At 37.5% G+C, this 16,259-nt stretch overlaps 1 protein-coding gene across 1 annotated transcript in view; it reads left to right on the top strand.

Annotated features, from left to right (window-relative positions):
* LOC109886374 (doublesex- and mab-3-related transcription factor 1) overlaps positions 1-4,563 on the top strand; it is a 78,684-nt gene extending 74,121 nt beyond the window's left edge. The window contains exon 5 of the mRNA XM_031816410.1: positions 4,147-4,563. Coding sequence (XP_031672270.1) covers positions 4,147-4,307 — 161 coding nt within the window. The 3' untranslated portion in view covers positions 4,308-4,563. The remainder of the gene's footprint in view (positions 1-4,146) is intronic.
* Positions 4,564-16,259: the final 11,696 nt, after the last annotated feature.

Here is a 16,259-nt window from a genome sequence, read left to right as displayed (position 1 = left end):
AGTGAGGTCTGCACAACGCATCACCGGGGGCAAACTACCTGCCCTCCAGGACACCTACACCACCCGATGTTACAGGAAGGCCATAAAGATCATCAAGGACATCAACCACCCGAGCTGCCTGTTCACCCCGCTATCATCCAGAAGGCGAGGTCAGTACAGGTGCATCAAAGCTGGACCGAGAGACTGAAAAACAGCTTCTATCTCAAGGCCATCAGACTGTTAAACAGCCACCACTAACATTGAGTGGCTGCTGCCAACACACTGACACTGACACAACTCCAGCCACTTTAATAATGGGAATTGATGGGAAATGATGTAAATATATCACTAGCCACTTTAAACAATGCTACCTTATATAATGTTACTTACCCTACATTATTCATCTCATATGCATACGTATATACTGTACTCTATATCATCGACTGCATCCTTATGTAATACATGTATCACTAGCCACTTTAACTATGCCACTTTGTTTACATACTCATCTCATATGTATATACTGTACTCGATATCATCTACTGTATCTTGCCTATGCTGCTCTGTACCATCACTCATTCATATATCCTTATGTACATATTCTTTATCCCCTTACACTGTGTATAAGACAGTAGTTTTGGAATTGTTAGTTAGATTACTTGTTGGTTATTACTGCATTGTCGGAACTAGAAGCACAAGCATTTCACTACACTCGCATTAACATCTGCTAACCATGTGTATGTGACAAATAAAATTTGATTTGATTTGGTGACCAGTGAGCTGAGATTAGGCAGGGATTTACCTAGCAAAGACTTGTAGATGACCTGGAGCCAGTGGGTTTGGCGACGAGTATGAAGCGAGGGCCAGCCAACGAGAGAGTACAGGTCACAATGGTGGGTAGTGTATGGGGCTTTGGTGACAAAGCGGATGGCACTGTGATAGACTGCATCCAGTTTGTTGAGTAGAGTGTTGGAGGCTATTTTGTAAATTACATTGCCGAAGTCGAGGATCGGTAGGATGGTCAGTTTTACGAGGGTATGTTTGGCAGCATGAGTGAAGGATGCTTTGTTTGCGAAATAGGAAGCCGATTCTAGATTTAATTTTGGATTGGAGATGCTTAATGTGAGTCTGGAAGGAGAGTTTACAGTCTAACCAGACACCTAGGTATTTGTAGTTGTGCACATATTCTAAGTCAGAACCTTCCAGAGTAGTGATGCTGGCCCGCCCGTCCAGTTTTACTAAATGCATGTAGAATGTCTGTAATGCACAGAACCCTGATCTAGAACCTAATGTAGAATGTGTCTTTAATGCACAGAACCCTGATCTAGAACCTAATGTAGAATGTGTCTTTAATGCACATAACCCTGATCTAGAACCTAATGTAGAATGTGTCTTTAATGCGCAGAACACTGATCTAGAACCTAATGTAAATGTGTCTTTAATGCACAGAACACTGATCTAGAACCTAATGTAAATGTGTCTTTAATGCACAGAACACTGATCTAGAACCTAATGTAGAATGTGTCTTTAATGCGCAGAACACTGATCTAGAACCTAATGTAAATGTGTCTTTAATGCACAGAACCCTGATCTAGAACCTAATGTAGATACAATACAGATATGCAACTGAATAGAAATACTGCATTGGAATTCAGAATAATATTTTATATTATAGGGCATCACCCTCAGGGGTATTTACGAATATTATTGGGCACATTAGTGGATATATGGAGGTTTAATACCCTGACCTAGTGAGATATACATGGAGGTTTAATATCCTGACCTAGTGAGATATACATGGAGGTTTAATATCCTGACCTAGTGAGATATACATGGAGGTTTAATATCCTGACCTAGTGAGGTATACATGGAGGTTTAATATCCTGACCTAGTGAGATATACATGGAGGTTTAATATCCTGACCTAGTGAGGTATACATGGAGGTTTAATATCCTGACCTAGTGAGATATACATGGAGGTTTAATATCCTGACCTAGTGAGATATACATGGAGGAGGTTTAATATCCTGACCTAGTGAGATATACATGGAGGAGGTTTAATATCCTGACCTAGTGAGATATAGATGGAGGTTTAATATCCTGACCTAGTGAGATATACATGGAGGTTTAATATCCTGACCTAGTGAGGTATACATGGAGGTTTAATATCCTGACCTAGTGAGATATACATGGAGGTTTAATATCCTGACCTAGTGAGATATACATGGAGGTTTAATATCCTGACCTAGTGAGATATACATGGAGGAGGTTTAATATCCTGACCTAGTGAGATATACATGGAGGAGGTTTAATATCCTGACCTAGTGAGATATACATGGAGGTTTAATATCCTGACCTAGTGAGATATACATGGAGGTTTAATATCCTGACCTAGTGAGATATACATGGAGGTTTAATATCCTGACCTAGTGAGATATACATGGAGGTTTAATATCCTGACCTAGTGAGATATACATGGAGGTTTAATATCCTGACCTAGTGAGATATACATGGAGGTTTAATATCCTGACCTAGTGAGATATACATGGTGGAGGTTTAATATCCTGACCTAGTGAGATATACATGGAGGAGGTTTAATACCCTGACCTAGTGAGATATACATGGAGGAGGTTTAATATCCTGACCTAGTGAGATATACATGGAGGAGGTTTAATACCCTGACCTAGTGAGATATACATGGAGGTTTAATATCCTGACCTAGTGAGATATACATGGAGGTTTAATATCCTGACCTAGTGAGATATACATGGAGGTTTAATATCCTGACCTAGTGAGATATACATGGAGGAGGTTTAATATCCTGACCTAGTGAGATATACATGGAGGAGGTTTAATATCCTGACCTAGTGAGATATACATGGAGGTTTAATATCCTGACCTAGTGAGATATACATGGAGGAGGTTTAATATCCTGACCTAGTGAGGTATACATGGAGGTTTAATATCCTGACCTAGTGAGATATACATGGAGGTTTAATATCCTGACCTAGTGAGATATACATGGAGGTTTAATATCCTGACCTAGTGAGATATACATGGAGGAGGTTTAATATCCTGACCTAGTGAGATATACATGGAGGAGGTTTAATATCCTGACCTAGTGAGATATACATGGAGGTTTAATATCCTGACCTAGTGAGATATACATGGAGGTTTAATATCCTGACCTAGTGAGATATACATGGAGGAGGTTTAATATCCTGACCTAGTGAGATATACATGGAGGAGGTTTAATATCCTGACCTAGTGAGATATACATGGAGGTTTAATATCCTGACCCAGTGAGATATACATGGAGGTTTAATATCCTGACCTAGTGAGATATACATGGAGGTTTAATATCCTGACCTAGTGAGATATACATGGAGGAGGTTTAATATCCTGACCTAGTGAGATATACATGGAGGTTTAATATCCTGACCTAGTGAGATATACATGGAGGTTTAATATCCTGACCTAGTGAGATATACATGGAGGTTTAATATCCTGACCCAGTGAGATATACATGGAGGTTTAACATCCTGACCTAGTGAGATATACATGGAGGTTTAATATCCTGACCCAGTGAGATATACATGGAGGAGGTTTAATATCCTGACCCAGTGAGATATACATGGAGGAGGTTTAACATCCTGACCTAGTGAGATATACATGGAGGTTTAATATCCTGACCTAGTGAGATATACATGGAGGAGGTTTAATATCCTGACCTAGTGAGATATACATGGAGGTTTAATATCCTGACCCAGTGAGATATACATGGAGGAGGTTTAATATCCCGAGAGAGAGAGTCATTCAGAGGTCGAGACATTGCCATCAATAAAATGCAATAGTACTTGCTGTCCGTAGCTTAGGCCTACCCATACCATAACCCCACCATGTTCACCACTCGCCCACACCACGCCATACACGTGGTTTGCGGTTGTGAGGCCGGATGGAGGTACAAAAATGAACATTAAATTCTCTGGCAACAGCTCTGGTGGACATTCCTGGAGTCAGCATTCCAATATCACGCTCCCTCAAAAATGCAGACATCTGGCATTGTGTTGTGACAAAACTGCACGTTGCCTTTTATTGTCCCCAGCACAAGGTGTACCTGTGTAATGATCATGCTGTTTCTAACCCACCTGTCTGTGTCTCCCTGCAGCCTTCTCCCCAGTGAGTGGAGGCGCTAACGGCCATGACGGTCTATCCTGTCTGTCCATCAGCTCCCTGGTCAACAGCTCTGAGGGGAAGACTGAGTGTGACGGACAAGATCAGGGACAGGGCTTTACTGTCGACTCCATCATAGAGGGAAACCACAAGTAACCAGAGAGAGGAAGCGAAAAAACATCTAAAATCACACTCTTTTTGAAGTCTATTTGTTGAAATAAAGGTTTTGTTTCTGTAAACTTTCTTCCAATATTGTCATTCTGAAGATATTCAAAGTGTGGTTATTTTGTCCTGTCTGAGCTCTATATAAATGGTTCTAGTGAGTGTGGTCTGTTAGCCAGGGGGAAGGTGAACATATAGGGGAGTTATGAATCATGTTGCCTCCCTAGATCTATGCCAGTCTATCCTACTCTATACCAGTTTATATTAGTCTATATATGGAATATACTAGTCTATCAGTCTACTTCAGGCAATATTAGGCTATACCAGTCAGTCAATACCAGTGTATATCGGCATATATACCTATACCCGTCTATATTTGTATATACCAATCAGTATATATATATATCAGTCAGTCCAGATCAGACTATGGGAGGCGCAAGTATAGTATGGAGCGCCGTTAGTATGTATAGTATGGAGCGGCGTTTGGGTCTGCGTGTCGAAAACGATACACTTTAAATAACAGTTATTTTTATAGAATGATGTTGTGCTGAATTTGCACGTTCAAGCCAAGCACCACCACTGCGATCAATAGCACTTTCAAAGCTGTACAGAAAATAAGTCCGCAAACAACCGGCCACGATGTGTTTACAATACCGCGTTGGTAATATGGTTTGTCCTACCGAATGGGAAAACATCTGTGTGAGAATTTAAAATATGATCAGGATCAAACGAGCAAGATCAAAAAAAATTGCAAATATCTTTGATACATGTTATTTGCAACTTCTGCAGTAGCACCCTATCTTTAGCTTGGCACCTAGCTAGCGCCAATGCAACCAGCCTGAAAACAATGCAGTCATTTTCATTATTCTTAACAATGATTTAGGATTCCATGTAAGTATTAGTTAGGGAGACACTAGTTGTTGAACCTCAGTTCATGAAAATAACGAGCCAGCTAGATACTTAACCATGTTGCCCAAAGCTAACGTTATAAGCAGCCAGATAACTTCCTCTGGCCCGTGAGGCTTTACCGGACCGGTTACGTGTTGTGAAAATAGCCACAATAGTGACCTTTGCGGTTGGCCTTCAAAATAAAAGTCTCTTTATGAAAATGACGCAGAACATTACAATTGGTGGAATCATGACATATTTAGACTAGATAATGTTAAACAAGGTTGGAATGGGGTATATGTCTACTCGGTGACACCCACAGAACACAACTGTGAAGAGTTTAAGCAAATAGCTCTTATCAGGGACGTTGACAGGGAAATCACCTGCCCAGTCAGCCTATTGTGTGTACTGACAATCATATTGCACTGTACAGCCTTATCTAAGGATTGGGGATCAATGAAATGGGGTATCAGTCTACTCAGTACCTAAGTGCTTTTTTCCCAACGTCCTCCTCAGTGTTATCAGACTCCTAAACATCCACGTTGTATTGTTTCCCCTCCGGAATAGTGTTCAATACACATAGTAGGTTGACTGGTACAGTAAATGAGGCTCAATTCACAGTTGTTTCAGAGTACCGCAATAAGAGCTAAGATGCTAATATTCTCTGGGAGTCACTGAGTCGACTGATACCCCATGTCATTGATCCACAACCCATAGGTAAGGCTGTGCAGTGAAATAAGGTGCCCCCAATGCAATTCTAAAGTCTAATACACTCAGTGGGATTTCAACAGATTTTTGTCAAATTAACAAATTATTTTATTTTGTTGAATTTATAAAACAACATTCCAAATTCGTTTTGCAAGATCTATTAAATTATGACATAATTCCACTATTTGTATTCATTTGCTTCGCTGTCAATGACAGACTGACTGTCTTATACATTTGGGGTATTTGTAACGATCGTCTTCGGTGGAAGGAGAGGAGGACCAAAGTGCAGCGTGGTAAGTGTTCATATTCATATTTATTTAAACTCAGAACACTAAACAAAATAACAAAGAGAATGAAACGAAACCGAAACAGTTCTGTAAGGTGACGAAAACACTAAACAGAAAATAACTACCCACAAACACCGGTGGGAACAGGCTACCTAAGTATGGTTCTCAATCAGAGACTATGAATGACAGCTGCCTCTGATTGGGAACCATACCAGGCCAAACACAGAAATACAAAACATAGAACAAAAACTAGACTGCCCACCCCAACTCACGCCCTGACCAAACTAAAATAGAGACATAAAAAGGAACTAAGGTCAGGACGTGACAGTATTTCAGATGACACCTATCTAGATAGTTAGCTAGCTAACTATAGCTACTGAGAAAATATTATGTCGTTTTGCTATGTTTTTGGGAAAGAACACTATTTGCATCCATCAGCTAGCTAGCTTTCTTTATGACCAGCACTGACCAGAGCCTGGGGAAGTGGGGGCCCGTGCAGCTGTGGTAACTGCATGAGACTTTACCAGCTTCATAGCAGACGAATCGGTCAATCGTTGTGACATTTGAAATACGAGTGATATTGTAATCAATGTGTAATAACTACGTGTCACTTATTGTGAAATGCAGTCCTATTCAGGTCCTGAAGCTTATTTGATGAGTCAAATTGTGTTATGCGTGTATCTTTTTTGACACACAAAGACCCAAATGGCCATAACATAGAGACATGACTACATGGAACTCAATTCTATATCTGTCTATATCTGTCTTTACCAGTCTATATCAGTCTATATCAGTCTATTTCAGTCTATATCAGTCTATATCAGTCTATACCAGTCTATATCAGTCTATATCTTTCTTTATCAGTCTATATCTTTCTTTACCAGTCTATGTCAGTCTATATCTGTCTTTGCCAGTCTATATCAGTCGATATCAGTCTTTACCATTCTATATCAGTCTATATCTGTCTTTACCAGTCTATACCAGTCTATTTCAGTCTATATCAGTCTATATCAGTCTTTACCAGTCTATATCAGTCTATATATGTCTTTACCAGTCTATACCAGTCTATTTCAGTCTATATCAGTCTATATCAGTCTTTACCAGTCTATATCAGTCTATATCAGTCTTTACCAGTCTATATCAGTCTATATCTTTCTTTATCAGTCTATATCTTTCTTTACCAGTCTATGTCAGTCTATATCTGTCTTTGCCAGTCTATATCAGTCTATATCTGTCTTTACCAGTCTATATCAGTATTTACCAGTCTATATCAGTCTATATCAGTATTCACCAGACTATATCAGTCGATATCAGTCTTTACCAGTCTATATCAGTCTATATCTGTCTTTACCAGTCTATACCAGTCTATTTCAGTCTATATCAGTCTTTACCAGTCTATATCAGTCTATATCAGTCTATATCAGTCTTTACCAGTCTATATCAGTCTATTTCAGTCTATATCAGTCTATATCAGTCTTTACCAGTCTATATCAGTCTATATATATATATTTTTTTTTCACCTTTATTTAACCAGGTAGGCTAGTTGAGAACAAGTTCTCATTTGCAACTGCGACCTGGCCAAGATAAACGCATAGCAGTGTGAGCATACAACAAAGAGTTACACATGGAGTAAACAATTAACAAGTCAATAACACAGTAGAAAACAAAGGGGGGGGTCTATATACAATGTGTGCAAAAGGCATGAGGAGGTAGGCAAATAATTACAATTTTGCAGATTAACACTGGAGTGATAAATGATCAGATGGTCATGTACAGGTAGAGATATTGGTGTGCAGAAGAGCAGAAAAGTAAATAAATAAAAACAGTATGGGGATGAGGTAGGTGAAAAGGGTGGGCTATTTACCAATAGACTATGTACAGCTGCAGCGATCGGTTAGCTGCTCAGATAGCTGATGTTTGAAGTTGGTGAGGGAGATAAAAGTCTCTAACTTCAGCAATTTTTGCAATTCGTTCCAGTCACAGGCAGCAGAGTACTGGAACGAAAGGCGGCCAAATGAGGTGTATCAGTCTATATCAGTCTTTACCAGTCTATATCAGTCTATATCTTTCTTTATCAGTCTATATCTTTCTTTACCAGTCTATGTCAGTCTATATCTGTCTTTGCCAGTCTATATCAGTCGATATCGGTCTTTACCAGTCTATATCAGTCTATATCTTTCTTTACCAGTCTATGTCAGTCTATATCTGTCTTTGCCAGTCTATATCAGTCGATACCGGTCTTTACCAGTCTATATCAGTCTATATCTGTCTTTACCAGTCTATATCAGTATTTACCAGTCTATATCAGTCTATATCAGTATTCACCAGACTATATCAGTCTATATCAGTATTTACCAGTCTATATCAGTCGATATCAGTCCTTACCAGTCGATATCAGTCTATACCAGTATTTACCTGTCTATATCAGTCCTTACCAGTCGATATCAGTCTATACCAGTATTTACCAATCTATATCAGTCTATATCAGTCTTTACCAGTCGATATCAGTCCTTACCAGTATATATCAGTCTTTACCAGTCTATATCTGTCTTTACCAGTCTATACCAGTTTATATCAGTCTATATCTGTCTTTACCAGTCTATATCAGTCTATATCTTTCTTTACCAGTCTATGTCAGTCTATATCTGTCTTTGCCAGTCTATATCAGTCGATATCAGTCTTTACCATTCTATATCAGTCTATATCTGTCTTTACCAGTCTATACCAGTCTATTTCAGTCTATATCAGTCTATATCAGTCTTTACCAGTCTATATCAGTCTATATATGTCTTTACCAGTCTATACCAGTCTATTTCAGTCTATATCAGTCTATATCAGTCTTTACCAGTCTATATCAGTCTATATCAGTCTATATCAGTCTTTACCAGTCTATATCAGTCTATATCTTTCTTTATCAGTCTATATCTTTCTTTACCAGTCTATGTCAGTCTATATCTGTCTTTGCCAGTCTATATCAGTCTATATCTGTCTTTACCAGTCTATATCAGTATTTACCAGTCTATATCAGTCTATATCAGTATTCACCAGACTATATCAGTCGATATCAGTCTTTACCAGTCTATATCAGTCTATATCTGTCTTTACCAGTCTATACCAGTCTATTTCAGTCTATATCAGTCTTTACCAGTCTATATCAGTCTATATCAGTCTATATCAGTCTTTACCAGTCTATATCAGTCTATTTCAGTCTATATCAGTCTATCTCAGTCTTTACCAGTCTATATCAGTCTATATATATATTTTTTTTTTTTACCTTTATTTAACCAGGTAGGCTAGTTGAGAACAAGTTCTCATTTGCAACTGCGACCTGGCCAAGATAAACGCATAGCAGTGTGAGCATACAACAAAGAGTTACACATGGAGTAAACAATTAACAAGTCAATAACACAGTAGAAAACAAAGGGGGGGTCTATATACAATGTGTGCAAAAGGCATGAGGAGGTAGGCAAATAATTAAAATTTTGCAGATTAACACTGGAGTGATAAATGATCAGATGGTCATGTACAGGTAGAGATATTGGTGTGCAGAAGAGCAGAAAAGTAAATAAATAAAAACAGTATGGGGATGAGGTAGGTGAAAAGGGTGGGCTATTTACCAATAGACTATGTACAGCTGCAGCGATCGGTTAGCTGCTCAGATAGCTGATGTTTGAAGTTGGTGAGGGAGATAAAAGTCTCTAACTTCAGCGATTTTTGCAATTCGTTCCAGTCACAGGCAGCAGAGTACTGGAACGAAAGGCGGCCAAATGAGGTGTATCAGTCTATATCAGTCTTTACCAGTCTATATCAGTCTATATCTTTATTTATCAGTCTATATCTTTCTTTACCAGTCTATGTCAGTCTATATCTGTCTTTGCCAGTCTATATCAGTCGATATCGGTCTTTACCAGTCTATATCAGTCTATATCTTTCTTTACCAGTCTATGTCAGTCTATATCTGTCTTTGCCAGTCTATATCAGTCGATACCGGTCTTTACCAGTCTATATCAGTCTATATCTGTCTTTACCAGTCTATATCAGTATTTACCAGTCTATATCAGTCTATATCAGTATTCACCAGACTATATCAGTCTATATCAGTATTTACCAGTCTATATCAGTCGATATCAGTCCTTACCAGTCGATATCAGTCTATACCAGTATTTACCTGTCTATATCAGTCCTTACCAGTCGATATCAGTCTATACCAGTATTTACCAATCTATATCAGTCTATATCAGTCTTTACCAGTCGATATCAGTCCTTACCAGTATATATCAGTCTTTACCAGTCTATATCTGTCTTTACCAGTCTATACCAGTTTATATCAGTCTATATCTGTCTTTACCAGTCTATATCAGTCTATATCTTTCTTTACCAGTCTATGTCAGTCTATATCTGTCTTTGCCAGTCTATATCAGTCGATATCAGTCTTTACCATTCTATATCAGTCTATATCTGTCTTTACCAGTCTATACCAGTCTATTTCAGTCTATATCAGTCTATATCAGTCTTTACCAGTCTATATCAGTCTATATATGTCTTTACCAGTCTATACCAGTCTATTTCAGTCTATATCAGTCTATATCAGTCTTTACCAGTCTATATCAGTCTATATCAGTCTATATCAGTCTTTACCAGTCTATATCAGTCTATATCTTTCTTTATCAGTCTATATCTTTCTTTACCAGTCTATGTCAGTCTATATCTGTCTTTGCCAGTCTATATCAGTCTATATCTGTCTTTACCAGTCTATATCAGTATTTACCAGTCTATATCAGTCTATATCAGTATTCACCAGACTATATCAGTCGATATCAGTCTTTACCAGTCTATATCAGTCTATATCTGTCTTTACCAGTCTATACCAGTCTATTTCAGTCTATATCAGTCTTTACCAGTCTATATCAGTCTATATCAGTCTATATCAGTCTTTACCAGTCTATATCAGTCTATTTCAGTCTATATCAGTCTATCTCAGTCTTTACCAGTCTATATCAGTCTATATATATAATTTTTTTTTTTACCTTTATTTAACCAGGTAGGCTAGTTGAGAACAAGTTCTCATTTGCAACTGCGACCTGGCCAAGATAAACGCATAGCAGTGTGAGCATACAACAAAGAGTTACACATGGAGTAAACAATTAACAAGTCAATAACACAGTAGAAAACAAAGGGGGGGTCTATATACAATGTGTGCAAAAGGCATGAGGAGGTAGGCAAATAATTACAATTTTGCAGATTAACACTGGAGTGATAAATGATCAGATGGTCATGTACAGGTAGAGATATTGGTGTGCAGAAGAGCAGAAAAGTAAATAAATAAAAACAGTATGGGGATGAGGTAGGTGAAAAGGGTGGGCTATTTACCAATAGACTATGTACAGCTGCAGCGATCGGTTAGCTGCTCAGATAGCTGATGTTTGAAGTTGGTGAGGGAGATAAAAGTCTCTAACTTCAGCGATTTTTGCAATTCGTTCCAGTCACAGGCAGCAGAGTACTGGAACGAAAGGCGGCCAAATGAGGTGTATCAGTCTATATCAGTCTATATCAGTCTTTACCAGTCTATATCAGTCTATATCTTTCTTTATCAGTCTATATCTTTCTTTACCAGTCTATGTCAGTCTATATCTGTCTTTGCCAGTCTATATCAGTCGATATCGGTCTTTACCAGTCTACATCAGTCTATATCTTTCTTTACCAGTCTATGTCAGTCTATATCTGTCTTTGCCAGTCTATATCAGTCGATACCGGTCTTTACCAGTCTATATCAGTCTATATCTGTCTTTACCAGTCTATATCAGTATTTACCAGTCTATATCAGTCTATATCAGTATTCACCAGACTATATCAGTCTATATCAGTATTTACCAGTCTATATCAGTCGATATCAGTCCTTACCAGTCGATATCAGTCTATACCAGTATTTACCTGTCTATATCAGTCCTTACCAGTCGATATCAGTCTATACCAGTATTTACCAATCTATATCAGTCTATATCAGTCTTTACCAGTCGATATCAGTCCTTACCAGTATATATCAGTCTTTACCAGTCTATATCAGTCTATACCAGTCTATATCTGTCTTCACCAGTCTATATCAGTCGATATTAGTCTTTACCAGTCTATATCAGTCTATATCTGTCTTTACCAGTCTATATCAGTCTTTACCAGTCTATATCGGTCTATATCAGTCTTTACCAGTCTATATCAGTCTATATCTGTCTTTACCAGTCTATACCAGTCTATATCAGTCTATATCTGTCTTTACCAGTCTATATCTGTCTTTACCAGTCTATATCAGTCTATATCTGTCTTTACCAGTCTATATCTGTCTTTACCAGTCTATATCTGTCTTTACCAGTCTATATCTGTCTTTACCAGTCTATATCAGTCTATGTCTGTCTATACCAGTCTATTTCAGTCTATATCAGTCTATATCTATCAGTCTATATCAGTCTATATCTGTCTTTACCAGTCTATATCAGTCTATATCAGTCTATACCAGTCGATATCAGTCTATACCAGTCTTTACCAGGCTATATCAGTCTATATCAGTCTATACCAGTCGATCTGACAACTGTCAGAGCAGCTCACAGATTACTGCACCTGTACATAGCCCACCTATAATTTAGCCTAAACAACTACCTCTTTCCCAACTGTATTTAATTTTTATTTATTTATTTATTTTGCTCCTTTGCACCCCATTATTTTTATTTCTATTTTGCACATTCTTCCATTGCAAAACTACCATTCCAGTGTTTTACTTGCTATATTGTATTTACTTTGCCACCATGGCCTTTTTTTGCCTTTACCTCCCTTCCCACCTCATTTGCTCACATTGTATATAGACTTGTTTATACTGTATTATTGACTGTATGTCTGTTTTACTCCATGTGTAACTCTGTGTCGTTGTATCTGTCGAACTGCTTTGCTTTATCTTGGCCAGATCGCAATTGTAAATGAGAACTTGTTCTCAACTTGCCTACCTGGTTAAATAAAGGTAAAATAAAAATAAAATAAAATAAAAATCAGTCTATATCAGCCTTTACCAGTCTATATCAGTCTATATCAGTCTTTACCAGTCGATATCAGTCTATATCAGTCTTACCAGTCTATATCTGTCTTTACCAGTCTATATCAGTCTATATCAGTCTTTACCAGTGTATATCAGTCTATATCTGTCTTTACTAGTCTATATCAGTCTATATCAGTCTTTACCAGTCTATATCCGTCTTTACCAGTCTATATCAGTATTTACCAGTCTATATCAGTCTTTACCAGTCTATATCAGTCTATACCAGTCTATATCAGTCTATATCCATCCTTACCAGTCTATACCAGTCTATGTCAGTCTATATCTGTATTTACCAGTCTATATCTGTCTTTACCAGTCTATATCAGTCTATATCTGTCTTTACCAGTCTATATCTGTCTTTACCAGTCTATATCTGTCTTTACCAGTCTATATCAGTCTATATCAGTCTTTACCAGTCTATATCAGTCTATATCTGTCTTTACCAGTCTATACCAGTCTATATCAGTCTATATCTGTCTTTACCAGTCTATATCAGTCTTTACCAGTCGATACCAGTCGATATCAGTCTATACCAGTCTATATCAGTCTTTACCAGTCTATATCAGTCTTTACCAGTCAATATCAGTCTATATCAGTCTATATCAGTCTTTACCAGTCGATATCAGTCGATATCAGTCTATACCAGTCTATATCAGTCTTTACCAGTCTATATCAGTCTTTACCAGTCAATATCAGTCTATACCAGTCTATATCTGTCTATATCAGTCTTTACCAGTCGATATCAGTCTATATCAGTCTTTACCAGTCTATATCAGTCTTTACCAGTCGATATCTGTCTATATCAGTCTTTACCAGTCTATATCTGTCTTTACCAGTCTATATCAGTCTATATCAGTCTTTACCAGTCTATATCAGTCTATATCTGTCTTTACTAGTCTATATCAGTCTTTACCAGTCGATGTCAGTATTTACCAGTCTATATCAGTCTATATCTGTCTTTACCAGTCTATATCAGTCTATATCTGTCTTTACCAGTTTATATCAGTCTGTTTCAGTCTATATCAGTCTATATCTATCAGTCTATATCGGTCTATATCTGTCTTTACTAGTCTATATCAGTCTATATCAGTCTTTACCAGTCTATATCCGTCTTTACCAGTCTATATCAGTATTTACCAGTCTATATCAGTCTTTACCAGTCTATATCAGTCTATACCAGTCTATATCAGTCTATATCCATCCTTACCAGTCTATACCAGTCTATATCAGTCTATATCTGTATTTACCAGTCTATATCTGTCTTTACCAGTCTATATCAGTCTATATCTGTCTTTACCAGTCTATATCTGTCTTTACCAGTCTATATCTGTCTTTACCAGTCTATATCAGTCTATATCAGTCTTTACCAGTCTATATCAGTCTATATCTGTCTTTACCAGTCTATACCAGTCTATATCAGTCTATATCTGTCTTTACCAGTCTATATCAGTCTTTACCAGTCGATACCAGTCGATATCAGTCTATACCAGTCTATATCAGTCTTTACCAGTCTATATCAGTCTTTACCAGTCAATATCAGTCTATATCAGTCTATATCAGTCTTTACCAGTCGATATCAGTCGATATCAGTCTATACCAGTCTATATCAGTCTTTACCAGTCTATATCAGTCTTTACCAGTCAATATCAGTCTATACCAGTCTATATCTGTCTATATCAGTCTTTACCAGTCGATATCAGTCTATATCAGTCTTTACCAGTCTATATCAGTCTTTACCAGTCGATATCTGTCTATATCAGTCTTTACCAGTCTATATCTGTCTTTACCAGTCTATATCAGTCTATATCTGTCTTTACTAGTCTATATCAGTCTTTACCAGTCGATGTCAGTATTTACCAGTCTATATCAGTCTATATCTGTCTTTACCAGTCTATATCAGTCTATATCTGTCTTTACCAGTTTATATCAGTCTGTTTCAGTCTATATCAGTCTATATCTATCGGTCTATATCTGTCTTTACCAGTCTATATCAGTCTATATCAGTCTATACCAGTCGATATCAGTCTATACCAGTCTTTACCAGGTTATATCAGTCTATATCAGTCTATACCAGTCGATATCAGTCTATATCAGTCTTTACCAGTCTATATCAGTCTTTACCAGTCTATATCAGTCTTTACCAGTCGATATCAGTCTATATCGGTCTTTACCAGTCTATATCAGTCTTTACCAGTCGATATCAGTCTATATCAGTCTTTACCAGTCTATATCAGTCTATATCTGTCTTTACTAGTCTATATCAGTCTTTACCAGTCTATATCAGTATTTACCAGTCTATATCAGTCTTTACCAGTCTATATCAGTCTATATCAGTCTATATCTGTCCGTACCAGTCTATACCAGTCTATGTCAGTCTATACCTGTATTTACCAGTCTATATCTGTCTTTACCAGTCTATATCAGTCTTTACCAGTCTATATCAGTCTATATCAGTCTATATCTGTCTATATCAGTCTATATCAGTCTATACCAGTCGATATCAGTCTATATCAGTCTTTACCAGTCTATATCAGTCTTTGCCAGTCTATATCAGTCTTTACCAGTCGATATCAGTCTATATCGGTCTTTACCAGTCTATATCAGTCTTTACCAGTCGATATCAGTCTATATCAGTCTTTACCAGTATATATCAGTCTATATCTGTCTTTACTAGTCTATATCAGTCTTTACCAGTCTATATCAGTATTTACCAGTCTATATCAGTCTTTACCAGTCTATATCAGTCTATATCAGTCTATATCTGTCCTTACCAGTCTATACCAGTCGATATCAGTCTATACCAGTCTTTACCAGGCTATATCAGTCTATATCAGTCTATACCAGTCGATATCAGTCTATATCAGTCTTTACCAGTCTATATCAGTCTTTACCAGTCTATATCAGTCTTTACCAGTCGATATCAGTCTATATCGGTCTTTACCAGTCTATATCAGTCTTTACCAGTCTATATCAGTATTTACCAGT

This window comes from Oncorhynchus kisutch, linkage group LG3 (genome assembly GCF_002021735.2).
Source record: "Oncorhynchus kisutch isolate 150728-3 linkage group LG3, Okis_V2, whole genome shotgun sequence".
In the NCBI taxonomy this organism is placed as follows: Eukaryota; Metazoa; Chordata; class Actinopteri; order Salmoniformes; family Salmonidae; genus Oncorhynchus; species Oncorhynchus kisutch.
Note: the sequence above shows the minus strand (reverse complement) of the source record. Positions and strands in the feature narration are given on the sequence as shown.